Source organism: Garra rufa, chromosome 8 (genome assembly GCF_049309525.1).
Source record: "Garra rufa chromosome 8, GarRuf1.0, whole genome shotgun sequence".
NCBI lineage: Eukaryota > Metazoa > Chordata > Actinopteri > Cypriniformes > Cyprinidae > Garra > Garra rufa.
Genome location: NC_133368.1, coordinates 12,331,119 through 12,348,921, shown reverse-complemented (window position 1 = coordinate 12,348,921; position 17,803 = coordinate 12,331,119). Strand labels below are relative to the sequence as shown.

At 35.7% G+C, this 17,803-nt stretch overlaps 1 protein-coding gene across 1 annotated transcript in view; it reads right to left on the bottom strand.

Moving 5' to 3' along the window:
* mycbp2 (MYC binding protein 2) overlaps window positions 1-17,803 on the bottom strand; it is a 136,329-nt gene that overhangs the window by 73,749 nt on the left and 44,777 nt on the right. The window contains 13 exon segments of the mRNA XM_073845931.1: window positions 76-203; window positions 907-1,032; window positions 4,267-4,439; window positions 4,602-4,755; window positions 4,851-5,055; window positions 5,158-5,275; window positions 6,592-6,673; window positions 6,844-6,963; window positions 10,461-10,565; window positions 12,869-12,979; window positions 13,502-13,647; window positions 16,039-16,243; window positions 16,471-16,629. Of these exon segments, the coding sequence (XP_073702032.1) occupies window positions 76-203; window positions 907-1,032; window positions 4,267-4,439; window positions 4,602-4,755; window positions 4,851-5,055; window positions 5,158-5,275; window positions 6,592-6,673; window positions 6,844-6,963; window positions 10,461-10,565; window positions 12,869-12,979; window positions 13,502-13,647; window positions 16,039-16,243; window positions 16,471-16,629 (1,832 nt within the window).

The window sequence follows — 17,803 nt, the reverse complement described above, 5'->3', positions numbered from 1 at the left end:
CTTAATCATCAACTGAAAATGATCAAACTCCTGAGAATGAAGTGGGCTGACGGGAACACTTAGATAGCACCTGACCTTGATTTTTGCAGTGTACTCCCCTCGGCCACCAAAAAGACCCAGTCCTCCTAACAAGATGTCAGCATCTGCGCAGAAGCGGATAGCCTCCACTGAGTGGGCAGAGTAACCCCAACCTCCTCCGTGACCTAGAAAAAAAGAGTGCGCAAAAACAACACAATGATATAAATGCAACCGAACTGAAAATTTTACCAAATGTAGCAAACTTTTATCGGTGGAGGTTGCCAAGAGGTTCTGTTTTTTACTGTAATTCATGCAGCTTTTAAATATCTGATCACATTCTGGACGTATCGCTCGTGTTGCTGGAAATTGTCAAGATGCTTGTATGCGAATGTGTCTTAAAGGGATAGTTCAGCCAAAAATTAAAATTCTGTTGTTATTTTCTCACTCCAAACCCGTAAGACCTTTGCTCATCTTTGGAACATAAATTAAGATATTTTTGATGAAAACCGCAACACAACTACCACGTTCAAGGTCCAGAAAGGTAGTAAGGATATTGTTCAAATAGTCCAGGTTACATCAGTGGTTCAACCATCATAAATCCATCAAAAAACCTTCATAAAATTAAGATTGAACCACAATTTAACAATGCCCTTACTACCTTTTTGGGCCTTGAACATGTCAGTTGTGTTGCTGACTATGCAGGGTCAGAAAGCTCTCGGATTTCATCAAAAATATGTTAATTTGTCTTTTGAAGATGAACGAAGATCTTATGGGTTTGGAACAACATGAAGGTGATGACAGAATTTTCATTTTTGGGTGAATTATCCCTTTTAAAGTCTAAAAGAGTATTTGGTGGTGTAACAGCTGTATGACTTTTCATGAACTCACTCTCAAAGCGGTTGACCACGCTGTAGTCCTCTTTAGAGTAGACTTTCATCACAGCCTGAGTCTCTTCTTCAGCACTGGCCACACCCATCTTCAGCTCCTGCATCGCAGCCAGTGTGTCAAGACAACCTGAAAACACAATCGAACAGAAGAACTAACACACTAACTTAAGACTCCAATGAAAGGGGTTTTTATTTTTTTACTCTGAGGTCCACTTATAAATGTTTTTCCACTTTCTCTATTACAATCTTAAAGCTCAATTTATTCCTATTTCGCCTTCACAAACTACAGTTTGTGCTGTTCTATAGTTTATAAGTATAATATAGTTTTTTTTTAGCAGTTTTTTAACTGCTTAATCCACCAGTAACAGCATTTTAACAAAGTAAGATCTTACTGAAAATATCTTGTTGATCAAAAATACTTTTTGCTTCTCATTATAATAATTAAATAATATAATTCAAAATAATTGAATTATTTATTAATTTAAGTAATTTACTACAATAAGTAAACTCATTATAATAATTAAAAATCTGACCCACTCGTTTGTAATGCTTATGTATGGAAGACGTTTCAGTCACTGACCAAAAAACACAAAAAGATAATTGTGACTTTTTCCTCACAATTGCGATTTTACATCTCGCAGTTCTACTTTTTTTGTCTCCGAATTGCATAATACAAACTCGCAATTCTGAGAAATAAAGTCAGAATGAGATATAAAGTTGCAACTATAACTCGCGATTGCGAGTTTATATCTTGCAATTCTGAGAAAGTCAAAATTGCATGAAAAAAGGTCAGAATTGCAAGATACAAATTTGCATTTGGGAGAAAAATGTCAGAATTGCGTGTTTATATCATGCAATTATGACGATTTCTTGCAACTGTGAGTTTAGCACTCAATTCTGAGAGTGAAGTCTGAATTGCAATTTAATATCACGTCATTCTGATGGGGAAAAAAGTCAGACTTGTCAGTTTACACCACACGAGTCTGAGGGAAAAAGTCAGACTTGTCCATTTATACCACGCGATTCTGAGAAAAAAAAAAAACAGTATTGTGAGTTTATATATCACGATTCTGAGGAAAAAAAGTCAAAATGATGAGTTTATATCACATGATTCTTAGGAACAAAATTTGAATTTTGAGTTTATATCACAACTCTGAGGAAAAAAAGTCAGAATTGTGAGTTTATATCACGATTTTGAAGAAAAAAAGTCAGAATTGTGAGTTTATATCACGCGATTCCGAGGAACAAAAGTAGAATTGTAAGTTTATATCACAATTCTGAGGGAAAAAAGTCAGAATTGTGAGTTTATATCACGATTTTGAAGAAAAAAAGTCAGAATTGTTAGTTTGTATCACAATTCTGAGGAAAAAAGGTCGTATTGTGAGTCTACATTGCGATTCTGGGGACGAAAGTCAGATTTGTAATTTAATATCACGCAATTCTGATGAAAAAAGTCAACATTCTGAGGAAAAAAAGTCAGAATTGTGAGTTTATATCACGATTTTGAAGAAAAAAAAGTCAGAATTGTGAGTTTATATCACGCGATTCCGAGGAACAAAAGTAGAATTGTAAGTTTATATCACAATTCTGAGGAAAAAAAGTCAGAATTGTGAGTTTATATCACGATTTTGAAGAAAAAAAGTCAGAATTGTTAGTTTGTATCACAATTCTGAGGAAAAAAGGTCGTATTGTGAGTCTACATTGCGATTCTGGGGAAGAAAGTCAGATTTGTAATTTAATATCACGCAATTCTGATGAAAAAAAGTCAACATTCTGAGGAAAACAAGTCAGAATTGTGAGTTTATATCACGATTTTGAAGAAAAAAAGTCAGAATTGTGAGTTTATATCACGCGATTCCGAGGAACAAAAGTAGAATTGTAAGTTTATATCACAATTCTGAGGAAAAAAAGTCAGAATTGTGAGTTTATATCACGATTTTGAAGAAAAAAAGTCAGAATTGTTAGTTTGTATCACAATTCTGAGGAAAAAAGGTCGTATTGTGAGTCTACATTGCGATTCTGGGGACGAAAGTCAGATTTGTAATTTAATATCACGCAATTCTGATGAAAAAAGTCAACATTCTGAGGAAAAAAAGTCAGAATTGTGAGTTTATATCACGATTTTGAAGAAAAAAAGTCAGAATTGTGAGTTTATATCACGCGATTCCGAGGAACAAAAGTAGAATTGTAAGTTTATATCACAATTCTGAGGAAAAAAAGTCAGAATTGTGAGTTTATATCACGATTTTGAAGAAAAAAAGTCAGAATTGTTAGTTTGTATCACAATTCTGAGGAAAAAAAGGTCGTATTGTGAGTCTACATTGCGATTCTGGGGACGAAAGTCAGATTTGTAATTTAATATCACGCAATTCTGATGAAAAAAAGTCAACATTCTGAGGAAAACAAGTCAGAATTGTGAGAATATGGCAATTCTGGGGAAGAAAGTCAAAATTTTGAGTTTATATCATGGGATTCTGAGGAAAAAAGTCAGAATTGTGAGTTTATATAGTGATATAGTGAGTTTGTATTACACAATTCTGAGAAAAAAGTAAGAATTGTGATATAAAAACCTCCCAATAACCTTTTTCTATTTTTAATTCAGTGGCGGAAACGGATTTCCATACTAATGGGCTGGAATACCCTAAGAACAGTACTGAACAGACCTCGTTGCTAGAAGATGCATGACACATAAAAACAGTATGTGCTTTAAAATCAGCTCAAAATATCAAACATTTGATCTCCTCTGACTGGATAAAATCATAGTCTGAAGCTGAAAAGTAGAGACTGCATGATTTTCTGGCAACTCCAACTGAGCAAAATCTGCAGACTGACTCTGACTTCCAGCAACTAGCATTGAGTTCTCCAGAATGCAACCTTGAGCAAAATCATGGCAAAAGTCATGTAGTGTACCTTAAGGACATCCAACCTTAAGGATCTGAAGAATCAGCAGAACTGTAGGTGCTACACTCAGTCAGAAATGAATATATTCTATATTCTATAAGCTACAACACAGAGAAGGAGCTTTTCTCTTTTTTTAACTAGAGAAGAAGTTCTAAAGGTTACAGTGTTTCCACAGTAAAATGATCTCTTATTCCCAAAAGATCAAGGAAAATTTGATTTGACCGACAAGCACAAAGACTGCCAATCTTTCTTAGACACTGTCAGTCAACCAGCTCCATTTCGTCTCTGTACAGCTGACCTCAGTGAGAAACAGCTAGCAATCTTTGAATGTTCTACCATCACATGACTTCACTCCTGACAGGTTTTGAGATCCTGCTTGACAAGAGGGTGCTGTGACCTGCACATTAAACAGTAGTAAAGCTAAGGTGGAGTGAACGGCAGTGAAATAATATCGTCATACCCAGGATGTGCAGCGCTCCGTGGGACCGGGTGGTGGTGGCGTGGGAGCCCGAGGGCAGAGCCAGCTCAGGACTCAAGATGCTGCAGAGGGCCTGGATGTCCGAGGCTGTGGGCACACGGGCGTCTGCTATCACAGCGTTATAGCAGCACATCTCACGCGTGGCAGGTAGGAACCTGGAAGAACAGCAAGATGGCTTGATATTAGAGTCAATATTATGGAATTTGGACCAATATTTTTTCAGAAATGAGGATTTACTGCCTATATAACAGATGTTGACTATTGTGTTTTTAGGTGACAGGATCATAATGGCATTTTGGCATTATTACAAGCCTCACCTCCAGATGACATCGTAAACAGGGTCCAAACAGAGGCCAAAACCCTGGAGATCCTCCTGCTCTGAGTCATTGAAGGTGCGACAGCTCCCGTCCAGTTTGTTGATCAGAAGGCATTTGAAGGGAGGAGGTTCAGATACTGATGTTGGAACCAAACCTACAGGGACCAGAATGGGAGGGTCAAAGGCTTTAGCAGAATGCAACACATACACATTTTAAACCACAACAGGGAGGTCAAGCGAGAGAGCGTACCGATGATGTGTTTGCTAGCGAAAATCTCTGAGGTGGCCAGGATGTGGGAGTTGATTAGTGCCTCGTCAATTCTGAGGAAGGTTTGATCACCGCTGGCCCCGATCCACGTGGCTTTTCGACCGTACTTGGCGCCAATGTTAGGCATCGGAGAGGGCTTGGCGTTCCAGTAGGGCATGTCTAGGATGGGCCGACCTAACTGCCCTTTCTGTTGAGACAACATGAGATATATTTAGGTTGTTAACAAATAGATGGATAAATTTGAACTTGACTGGTCAAGTTTTGTGTGAATGGGAGACTGTTAACTTACTGAGAAACTCCCAAAGGTGAAGACCTGTCCATCCATGAGAAGCACTGCAGTGTGGTTACTGCCTGCTGTCACCTGAGTACTGGGGCCGGGCAGAGCTTGCACCAGAGTGGGTGACCCCCTGTGTGTTTGGATAAATATAAAAAAAAGTTAGTTTGCTATCAGTTTTAATTGTATAAAATTAAAGATTAGAATTAATTACTTTAAATAAATTGCATTAAAATAAGGTAAATGAATAAAAAATAAATGTAAATACATAACTAAAATAAATTTTAAATCAATAAATAATAATCTAAATAATAATGAATATTTTTTATTATATAAAACTAAATAATAATCAAATAAAAATACTACAAAAATAAATAAATGTAAAATAACTTTAAACACAAACATAATCAAAACAAATACCATTACAAAAAGTGTTTTTTAGTTTTCATAGCTGCTATTAGTTTTAATTGTATACAATAAATAAATCATTAAAATAAAGTAAATAATTAAAATTAAACTGTGTAAACAACTAAAATAAATTTAAAATTAATAATACTTAAAAATAATGAATAATTTTGTAGAATATAAAATATAACAAAATAAAATATAAATTACAAAAATAAATACATATATTAATTTTTTTATTAAATGAATATGTAAAATAACTTTGTAAATAAAATACATGTAAATAAAAACAAATACTATTACAAAAAGTTTGCTATCAATTTTAATTGTATAAAATTTAAAATTAGAATTAATAATTTGAAATAAATGAATTATTAAAATAAAGTAAATAAATAAATAAATAAAAACTAAAAATTATGTTAATAACTAAAATAAAATTTAAATCAAATAACAACTTAAATAATGAATATTATAAAATAAAACAAAATAATAATAAAAAAAAAAATTACACGAATAAAAATACATAGATAAATAAATAGATAAAATAAAACAATAAAAATAAAGTAAATAAATAAACTTAAATAAATAAAGCAATGCCTATTTAATAAACAAAAAATAATATTATTATATAAATATAAAATATTTAAAATTCTATAAATAAAATACATAAATACATTTAAATAAAACAATTAAATAATTAAAATGAATATTGAATATAAAGAATTAAAATAAACGTAAAATAATACATAAATATTTAAAATAAATAATTAGAATAAATACAATTCAATTGTTTAAATACACAAATTAAAACAATTAAATATTTAATATCATTAATAATTTAATTACAAAAATAAATAAAATAATACTTTTATTAAAACAAAATTATTTCAATAAATAAATAAGAAATTATTTTCCTGAATGCTTAGAGAGTCAAGAGTGTTTTATGCTACCTTTATGATACTTATGATACTATGTGACTGTTATTTCTGGAGACAATTGTGGCCACTGTGAACTACAACTGCATTCTCTTTAAACCTTTATTACCTAGAATTAACATCTCCATGTCCAAGTTGTCCATGCTGTCCATAACCGAAGGTGTAAACATCTCCATTCTCCATTAACACCACTGCAAAAAAAAAAAAATTTAGGTTTACCATTAATAATGGACATAGAACTTCAATTAATACTTGGCATATCAGAAAACAGGAACATCAAATATTGACCCAAAGTAATGACGGGGAACATGAACAATGGCTTTCTGTCACATTATGAAGGTCAGACGTGATCTTGACTCACCGGAGTGGTGGAAACCGCAGCTGACCTGGACGGCTCGCAGCTCACAGTCGAAGCGTACGGCCCCGGGAGGATACGTAGTGATCTTACTGGCATCTTTGTCCCCGCGTTCACTGCTGCCATCTGTAACACAGAACAGAGCGTGAGCCTGGGCGGGCGGATGGACGGTAAAGGGCAGACAAGGACAGCGAGAGACGAGATGGATGTCTTAAGGCAGCGAGTGAAGCCGGGGGCTGTTAACGACCTGGGAAGAGAAATGATCTGGTGCCTCGGAGGAAAGGAGAAAAACAGAGAAGTGAAATATTGGCATGGACAGAGGCCGAACAGAGCAGAAGAGAAGATAAACTGAGCGGGAAGTTGTGATTGTACACAACCTTAAACTCTCTCTATCAGGGGTTAATAAAAGAGACCTGGCATTGATTTGAGGCACAAATCCAATGAGGGAACAGGAAAAGTGGGCTCCTTTCACTCCACACTGATTAGTGCAGATCAGTAAATGTGCCACAACACCGCGTAAAAATAAATGCAGGCCTGTGTCCCAATGAATGTCTGCATGCAAAAATATATGCATATGGAACATACAGCGAGAGAAAAAAAAAAATCAGTCTATAAAATTAATGGTAGGTGTATTTTAACAATGAAAGACAGAACAACAAAAATATCCAGAAATACGCTTGATCCCCTACAGTTCAGCAAGATTTCAGGCTTCCAGGTGTCTTTTATACAGATAACAAGCAGGGCGTGCTCCTAATCTCAGCTTGTTAACCTGTATAAAAGACACCTGTCCATGGAAGCAAACAATCATTCAGATTCCAAACTCTCCACTATTGCCAAGACCAAAGAGCTGTCCAAGGATGTCAGGGACAAGATTGTAGACCTACACAAGGCTGGAATAAGCTACAAGACCATCGCCAAGCAGGTTGTTGAGAAGGTGACAAAAGGAAGAAACACAAAATAACTGTCAATCTCCTTCGGTCTGGGGCTTCATGCAAGATCTCACCTCGTGGAGTTTCAGTGATCATGAGAACAGTGAGGAATCAGCCCAGAATTACACAGGAGATTCTAGTCAATGATCTCAAGGCAGCTGGGAACATAGTCACCAAGAAAACAATTGGTAACACACTACGCCGTGAAGGACTGAAATCCTGCAGTGCCTGCAATGTCCCCCTGCTCAAGAAAGCACATGCTCGTCTGAAGTTTGCCAAAGAACATCTGAATGATTCAGAGGAGTACTGGGTGAAAGTGTTGTGGTCAGATGAGACTAAATCGAGCTCTTTGGCATCAACTCAACTCGCCATGTTTGGAGGAGGAATGCTGCTTATTACCCTAAGAACACCACCCCCACCGTCAAACATGGAGGTGGAAGCATTATGCTTTGGGGGTGTTTTTCTGCTAAGGGGACAGGACAACTGCACTGCATCAAAGGGACGATGGACGGGGCCATGTACCGTCAAATCTTGGGTGAGAACCTCCTTCCCTCAGCCAGGGCATTGAAATGGGTTGTGGATGGGTATTCTAGCATGACAATGACCCAAAACACACGGCCAAGGCAACAAAGAAGTGACTCAAGAAGAAGCACATTAAAGTCCTGAAGTGGCCTAGCCAGTCTCCAGGCCTTAATCCCACAGAAAATCTGTGGAGGGAGCTGAAGGTTCAAGTTGTCAAACATCAGGTTCAAGACTGTAATGACTTGGAGAGGATCTGCAAAGAGGAGTGGGACAAAATCCCTCCTGAGATGTGTGCAAACCTGGTGGCCAACTACAAGAAACATCTGACCTCTGTGATTGTGAAGGGGCCAAATACTTAATTCACTCATGAAAATACAAATCAATTTACATCTTTTTTGAAAAGTGTTTTCTGGATTTTTTTTGTTGTTATTCTGTCTCTCACTGTTCAAATAAACCTACCATTTTTTATTTTTTTTTACATCACTGTATTTTACATTAGCAGACTGTGTTTTGATATAGTAAGAAGAAAACCATGCCCCCAAAAACATATAATGCCCCTACAATGAAGGTTGGTAGTAGAAAGGAACAGTGTAGGAAATATGGAATTTCTGTTTTGGTGTCATTCCGAAACCTATATCCTGTTATTTTAGTGGTTATTCGTTAATAATTTACTAATACTGACTCACAACTGATAATATTAACCTCTGTCTAAAACTCAAAAATGCACTGGTTCTTGCAGGTGTCATAACAGTCTGCAACATTACGTGGCGTATTATTCAGTATCAGTAGACCTATTAATCAGTATTATTATACTGAATAGATTATGGTATTCAACAGCTATGAAAAGAGAAGATGAAAAATAGAAGCCTTTTTTGACGTTTTTGGAGCTTGGCAGTTGTGGTCACTAGGAACTAGGGGCGTCACAATATACCAGAATATTTGATTAAAAAAAAATACTGATATCTTGTTAATTCATATGATAAAATACTGGTCACTGGTTCACACTACAACATGGTTGGGGAAGGTATTGCTCCATAACACTAGTCTCATAAAACTCATAAAACAGAAAAAAGAAGACGACGCTGACGTAGCGTGTAGCTACTACTGCCACACAAAATGAAGTAGGCGATGACAGATGAAAGCAAGGCACTCCACCTGAACCCAAAAAGTTAGTTCACGAGTTGAGAAGTTTTTGAATTAGATTAAAAAAAAATTAAAAACGGGGTGCTAGACTGATCAACAGTAAGATGTTTTAGTATGCTACACTTGTATTTACAGTGTGATTCAGTGGTTATAAAAGAGATGAATATGCATTTAATGATGAGTTTGATTGATAGCATAATTATTTATATTTTCTTTCCAAAATGTACAAAGATATCAAGATAACATCATTTGAGATTGGAGAAAATCAGTTAACATAACAGTCCTACTATGAACTGCTGAGATGCATGAACATTCCCTTGTTCTCAGACAAAATAAGAAAATACAACATTGACTAATATAATAACAGCGCATGTGTTTGGAATGACATGAATGTGAGTAAATAAAGACACCTGTAGGTTAACTATTTAACAATAAAAGATGTGTGATATTGACCTAGATACTGGATTGGTTTGCGTTGGCCAGATATTCAGATGGAGATTCAGCTTGGCTATTATTTCAATGTTTCTTAAAATAACTACAAGGCATACTGTTCTATTTATATTGGCCATGCTCTAGGATTTATTTTAAGCTTTTGAGAAAACTAAACTTGCCTCAAAATGCTAACTTCAATGTCAATTAGCTATTTTAAGCGAAGCCTCCACATTTGGCCACTGCTTTCCCAATAACAGTTAACACAGCGTGACAGTTGTCTAGTATCACTCCACTTGTTTGGTTTAATAGTGATATTTTCCACCTGACAGCAGGGTCTAATTGTTTAACAACGTACTGAGCACAGCATACAACATATGGCAAATTGACTATTATGTTAGAAGAGAAAAGAGGTAGCAAACTATAGTTAGGTGTTTATTCTTTCACCAGAGAGACAGAGGTAGAAACGCAGAGTGAGAAAACCGTTACTGTGTCCAGAGAAAGCCGAAAGAGGCGGTAGAGCAGAGTTTGTTGAAGGAAGGGAGAGAGAGAGGGGCATTATGGGGCTCCAGGTGGAGTCTGTAGTGAAGACCGCAGTACCTTTGAGTCTCTCCCGCATTAGCTTAAAGGCCTGAAGGGGTCTTAGTCTGGCTAGCACCTGCTCACGCTGGTTCATAAAAAGGGGACCAGGGAAAACAAGGGGGCCTATGGGGGGGAAAGAGAAACTTTCACATGCATGGGGCAAAGCATCTCACAAATGGAAAATAAAACATGGTATATAACACATGGTATATTATGAGAACACAAGCGAGAAGGGAACATCCACAAGCCACCCACTCCCAGAGGAAACAAGCACATGTGAGGTAGAAGGTAACGCTGATAGTTTGGATGATCAGTCCGCTTTGGAGTATTATTGAGTAGAAAATAACACTCCATCTTTGAATCAAGAAGGAAAGTTTGTGGAAATTGTATGAAGTGCTCATAATCAAGTTTGTGTATGAGAGTGAACTGGAGAATGGATTACGATTAGATGTTTCTGGGGAAATAAAACATGTAATATCTGCAGTACGGCCTGTCTACCAAATTCTTGTGTTACGTTATGGTGCAAAATTGTTTGATGTGTAAAAAATTTGAATATTAGAGCCTGGTGATATACCTAAAAATTTAAATATAAATAAACATAAATAAAATCAAATATTTAATTCTATGAAATGGATTCTCTCTCTCTCTCTCTCTCTATATCTATATCTATATATATCTATATCTATATCTATATCTATATATATATATATATATATATATATATATATATATATATATATACTATTTAAAATAACTGCTTTCTGTTTGAATGCATTTTAAAATGCAATTTATTGCTGTGATTTAAAAGATGAAGTTTTAGCATCAATACTTCAGTCACATGAGCCTTCAGAAAGCATTCTAATATTCTGATTTTCTGTTCAAAAACATTTAATATTATTATCATTGTTGAAAATAGCATTTATCTGAAACAGATATTCTTTTTTTAACATTAAAAATGTCTTTAACATCACTTTTGATCAATTTAAAGCATCGCTGATAAATAAAATGCACTTAAGTGTTTTAAATATTGATAATAAATAATAAAACATGTTTCTTCAACAGAAAATCAGCATTTTATAATGATTTCTGAAGGACCATATGACTAGAGTAATAATGCAAAACATTCAGCTTGGAAATCACAAGAATAAATTACATTTTAAATATATTCAAAGAGAAAAGAGTTTTTTTTTTTTAATAGCAAACATATTTCAAAATTTTACTGTTTTTGCTGATCAAATAAATGCAGGCTTGGTGTGCAAAAGAGACTTTTTTAAAAAAAAACATTAAAAAAAATCTACTTGACTAGCAGTGTATACATTGTAAATATATAAAATATAATTGCAAAAATGAACCAAATGCCCTTTTGGCTACTGAAGGTATTAATATTCATAATTTTGCATCATTTTATACTATTTTTAAGAAATTATTTTAGTCAGAAAAATGCATTAAGGCGAGACACTGCAGGTGAATAGGGTAAAAAAAAATTAACTAATAGTTATCTTCTTACCCAGTTGATTGATTACATTGCTAATTGCAAACATTTTTTGTATTACAATTTTTCTAAAATGGAAGGTTTAAATATGCAAATGAGGCATTATTTAAATGAAATATGCGCTAATTTCTAGTACAAAAATCTAAACACTGGATGAAGTCAGTTTCAAAATTCTTGTTTAATTTTTTTGACATTTTAGAGTCAAAAGTTTTTACAGAGGGGATTTTTGGCATCTCATTTTGTCACGACATAGTTCAGAAAAAACTTAGAACAGACAGGAAACACTACTTTTTTTTCCCATTTTATAATTTTAATAAAAATCAAGCAAATCATATGAACAAATCCTTCTGTAAAAACCTTCAGGATATAGACAGGAATAAAAATGCAAAGTTTGGTGTGTGCAAGTGCTACTGAAGTTGAGATTTATGGCTCAGTGTAGGAGAAAAAACTCATTTTGAGAAACAGCCTTTAAAATATGTATTGTAATTGAAATCTATTGACACAAATAGATAAAGTGCTATAAAAGAAACACTTAACAGTGTTTTTTAGATGTTGTCTTTCCACTAGTCTGAAAAAACACTTTATGAAAAACCAAAAAGCCCAAAATCTCAAACTTGATGGGTGCATGAAAAAAATGTGTTTTTGCCTGCAGTGATCAAAAGTGACAGTAAAGACTGTTACAAATGTTATAAATGTTACAAATTTTCATGTCATTATCTTTCAAATACTGACCCTTACACTTTGGAACGGTGGTGTATAATAGTCTCAAATATATATCTCAAATATACTGTAAATATCTGATATATCACCCAGCTCTGGTTTTAGGTAGTAAATGCTATCCACATTTGTATAAAATTGCATTATAGCTAAGTAGCATGTTTGTGCAGCACACGTGTGGGGTTTATTTTGGGCTCTGGTCATGTGGGAGTCATACCTCGGCCCTCTTCCAGCCGGTGCCGGCGGTTGATGCGCTGTCTCTTCTCCTCCTGTCGAATCTGGGTGTGTTCCTCTATATTGACGCCTGGGGGAGGAGGGACAGGCACAGCTAAAATAACAGAGGTCCAGCACAGGCGGGGCCAAAGGAGGAGACAAATGAGAAACAACACAGGCAGGTGAATGATGAGCATGAGACGAAACACAAGACAGTGAGAGACAAGAGCAGAGAAATGATCCAAACAAAACACACACACAGAGTGCTGATGCACTAGGCAAATATACAAAGACAACACTGCCAAAGCAACCAGTGACTGATGATCTGCATTAGGACTGGGCAGTATAACTACATACCACATGATGGTAGAAATTAGATTGGCCAAATTCGTTTTTATATATGCTGGAATGCATATATATTTTGAAGTGTTGAACAGCTGATCAACTCATTTTATTATATTTGAAGTATATATATACAGTTGTTGAATTTTCATTCTGCCCTTCCCTAAGCTGAATATTTCATGCATGCAGACAGTATGGTTGAACATATGACATGAACATGGCCCGCAGACAGGAAAGGGATGTGATTTGATGGCTATGAAACTGTACTGAATATGACTGGATGACACCTCAGTACCTAACAGCAGGTCCAGCGGTATCATTTCCTTCACAGCATCAAAGATTCCTCTCTGTCTGGCCTCCTGACCATCCAGCTCTCTGGCACAAGCCTTACAGCAGCCACATGACGAACAGCCCGACTCACCAGAGCCACAGCCACAAATCCTGCAGAGGACAGACACAAATAAACGGATAAGGACTAACACTGATGCAATGGACTGCAGTAGTGACTCGATATATACAGAATAATACATTTCAGAGAAAACAGCCCATAATCCATAATAACACTTCCTCCGGTGAAAAAGTTTCACATCAAAATTCACCGACATATTTGTTAAGAACTGTTTTTGCTTGTAAATAGTGTTTTATCTGTGCATATTTCTCTCCTGATTCAGATGTGACCACTTTTTCACTAGATAAAACAATATTATGGATAAAGGACTCATATTTTAGCTGGAAGCAATGGTTAGAAGTTAAAAACATATTAAAAATTAATTTATTACAAACATGCAGCTTTTCACTTCACTGGAGTTGTGTGGATTACTTGTGGATTATTGTGATGTTTTTATCAGCTGTTTGGACTTTCGTTCTGACGGCACCCATTCGCTGCAGAGGATTCATTGGGGAGCAAGTGATGTAACGCTAATTTTCATCTATTCAGATGAAGAAACAGATGGCCTGAGGATCAACTCTCAGCAAGTTTTCATTTTTGTGGGGAACTATTCCTTTAAATAATGAGCTAATGCCTTTTCAACAGCTACAAGTCAACAGAAAACATCTGGTAGTTGAGTTTCTTTTACTTACTCTTACTTGAGTCACATTATTTTGTAGTATTTTAATGTGTATTCAAGTGAATTATTTCTTTGAGATATGAAAGAGCAGAAAATTAAAGGAACACTCCACTTTTTTTGGAAATAGCCTCATTCTCCAACTCCCCCCGAGTTAATAAGTTGATTTTTACCGTTTTGAAATCCATTCAGCCGTTCTCCTGTTCTGGCGATATCACTTTTAGCATAGCTTAGCATAGATCATTGAATCCTATTAGACCAATAGCATCACGTTCAAAAATGACCAACGAGTTTCCATATTTGTTGTATTTAAAACTTGACTCTAATGCAGTTATATTGTGTACTAAGACCGGTTGAAATGCAAAGCTGCGAGTTTCTAGGCTGATAAGATTAGGAACTACACTTCCATTCCGGCGTAATAGTCAAGGAAGTTTGCTGCCGTAATATGGCCGAAGCAGGCGGACTATTATCAGAAATGAGTTCCCAGCTAGTTTAGCATTTGCACATGTGCTGCGTGGTATTACTGCTCCTGCTTCAGCCTTATTACAGCAGCAAACTTCCTTGACTATTACGCCGGAATGGGAGTGTAGTTCCTAATCTTATCAGCCTAGAAATTTGAATCTTTGCATTCCCACCGGTCTTAGTACACGATATAACTACAGAAGAGTCAAGTTTTAAATAGGACAAATATCGAAACTCGTTGGTCATTTTTGAATGTGATGCTATTGGTCTAATAGGATTCAATGATCTATGCTAAGCTATGCTAAAAGTGATATCACCAGAACAGGAGAACGGCTGAATGGATTTCAAAATGGTAAAAATCAACTTATTAACTCGGGGGGAGTTGGAGAATGAGCCTATTTCCAAAAAAAGTGGAGTGTTCCTTTAAGAATTAAAATAAACACTAAATTGACAAAGAGACAGATATATTTTTAAATCTAATTTTAAAGTTTCATTTAAAATGATTTATTATTGTTAAAAGTAGCTACATTTTTTTTAAACCATGACAATTTAATTTGTTTGTTAAAGGGACAGTTCACCTAAAATTGAAAAACTACCCCATGATTTACTCACACTAAGGCCATCCTATGTGAATATGATGTCCTAGATGTATATTTGTCCTTTCAGATGAATACAATTAGATTTACATTAAAAATTGTCCCATCCGTTCTTTTTGTAAACATGCTTACGACAGTTACTGCAAGCTAGAGATTATGGTTTATGAAGTTTTAAATATGGATATTTTTCTTAAATAAACACATTGATTCGATTCAGAAGGACTTTATTAAACCCCTGGAACAACGTGGAGCACTTTTTGTGATGGATGAATTCACTTTATTGGACTTTAAAATCTCAACAGCCATTCACTGCCATTATAAAGCTTGGAAGATCCAGAATATTTTAATATAACTCTGATTGTATTCGTCTGAAATATAAAAAAAAGTCATATACACCTAGGATGGCTTGAGGGTGAGTAAATCATGGGTTAATTTTTATTTTTGGGTGAACTATTCCTTTAATTTAAATGGGAAAATTTTTGAACTAATAAGCATGATGATTAATAATTCAAATTAATCTTCCTTGTCCCTTGTAGCCCATTTGACCAAATAAAAAAAAGAAAGTTTTCAAACAAATTTCTTATTCTGAATGCTGTCAATAGCTGGAAAATCGTGATCCGTGTAAACATGTCTGGTGTGGTATGCAGTCATCCCTCTATGTGTGTGTGTGTGTGTGTGTGTGTGTGTGTGTGTTGTTTGGTTTCTCTCACCCTCCTGGCACTCTGTCAGGTCGGCCGCTGCTCACACAGCTGGCTCCATAGCCGGTGCAGTCTCCACACACGGTGCACACCATACATTGGTCCAGCTTCCACTTGTGCATGCCTGGCTGACACATCATAGACTTTTCCTCCTTCTCATCCAGCTCATCCTCCAAGTCCTCGTCCATTGCGGTGGCCATGTTCTCTACTCCAAATGCTACAGCAGCAAAACATCAAATAACACCCTTTTAAACGCAATAATCACAGAATTACAAAGTCGACTGTAGTAATTATCTTTTCCCCCTCATGTTTTTATGAAGATGGAAAATTGACCATATCTTTCACTCTATTTGGTGTAATTCTCTGAAGATTATCAGGAATATTCAGGGCGTTGCTAATGTATCATTTTTATGTTTGGTGTAAAAAGCATTAAAAGGTTCTCACCTTTCCCTGCCTGGCTCATGGCTCCAGTGTCTCGACCACACTGGCCCTTGTTGTTGACTCCAAATGTCCACACCTCCCCGCTCTTGGTCAGCACACAGGTGTGAGCTTTTCCCATGGCTACCTGAGTTACAAAGTGCCCCTTCAGATCTGACACCTGACCTGTGATGATGAGGAGAGAAACAAATTAATCATGCATCATACAGATACTGTAAAATCGAATTCTAGAACTTTCAAGGACTTTTCAAGCACAAATTTTTTTGATTTCTCACTTATCAAACAAAGTCTTATTTTTCAAATTCTAAAAAAGATAAATCTATTTAGTATAGATAGTTAAAAATGTACTAATAAAATGATACTCAAAATTCCGATCGAAATCAAATAATTCACGATCCATGCTCCAAAGTACCAATCTGAAGCGAAAGATTCACAAACCCACTCCAAAGTTCCGATCTTAAACAACTGATTCCCCAACCACGCTCCGAAGTTCTGATCTGAAACAAGAGATTCACAAACCCGCTCCAGAGTCTCGATCAGAAGCAAGAGATTCACAAACCTGCTCCGAAGTTCAGATCTAAATCAAGTGATTCATGATGGGCGCACCGAAGTTCCAATCTGAACCAAAAAATCCACAATCTCGCTCCAAAGTTCCAATCTAAATCAAATAATTTGTGATCCACACTCCAAAGCTCCAATCTGAAGCAAAAGATTTACGAACCCACTATGAAATTCTGATCTAAATCAAATGATTCATGATCAGATTGACAAACCCGCTATAAAGTTCCAATCTAAATCAAATGATTTGTGATCAGATTGACGAACCCACTCCGAAGTTCCGATCTGAACCAAAAAATTCACAATCTCGCTTCAAAGTTCCGATCTGAAGTAAAAGATTCAAAAACCCGCTCCGAAGTTCCAATCTAAATCAAATGATTTGTGATCCACACTCTGAAGTTCTGATCTGAAGCAAAATAATGATGAACCAAAGTTCTGATCTAAATCAAATTATTTGCGATCTGTGCGCCTAATTTACGATATAAAGCAAAAGATACACAAGCCTGCTCTGAAGTTCCAATCTAAATCAAATGATCTGCGATCCGCATTTCAAATTCAAATCTGAAGCAAAAGATTTATGAACCCACTCCTAAATCCCAATCTAAATTAAATGAATTGTGATCTGCCCTCTGAACTTCCGATCTAAAGCAAAAGATTCACAAACGCACTCCGAAATCCCAATCTAAATCAAATGAATTGTGATCTGCCCTCTGAACTTCCGATCTTAAGCAAAAGATTCACAAACCCACTCCGAAGTTACGATCTAAATCAAGGAACTCAC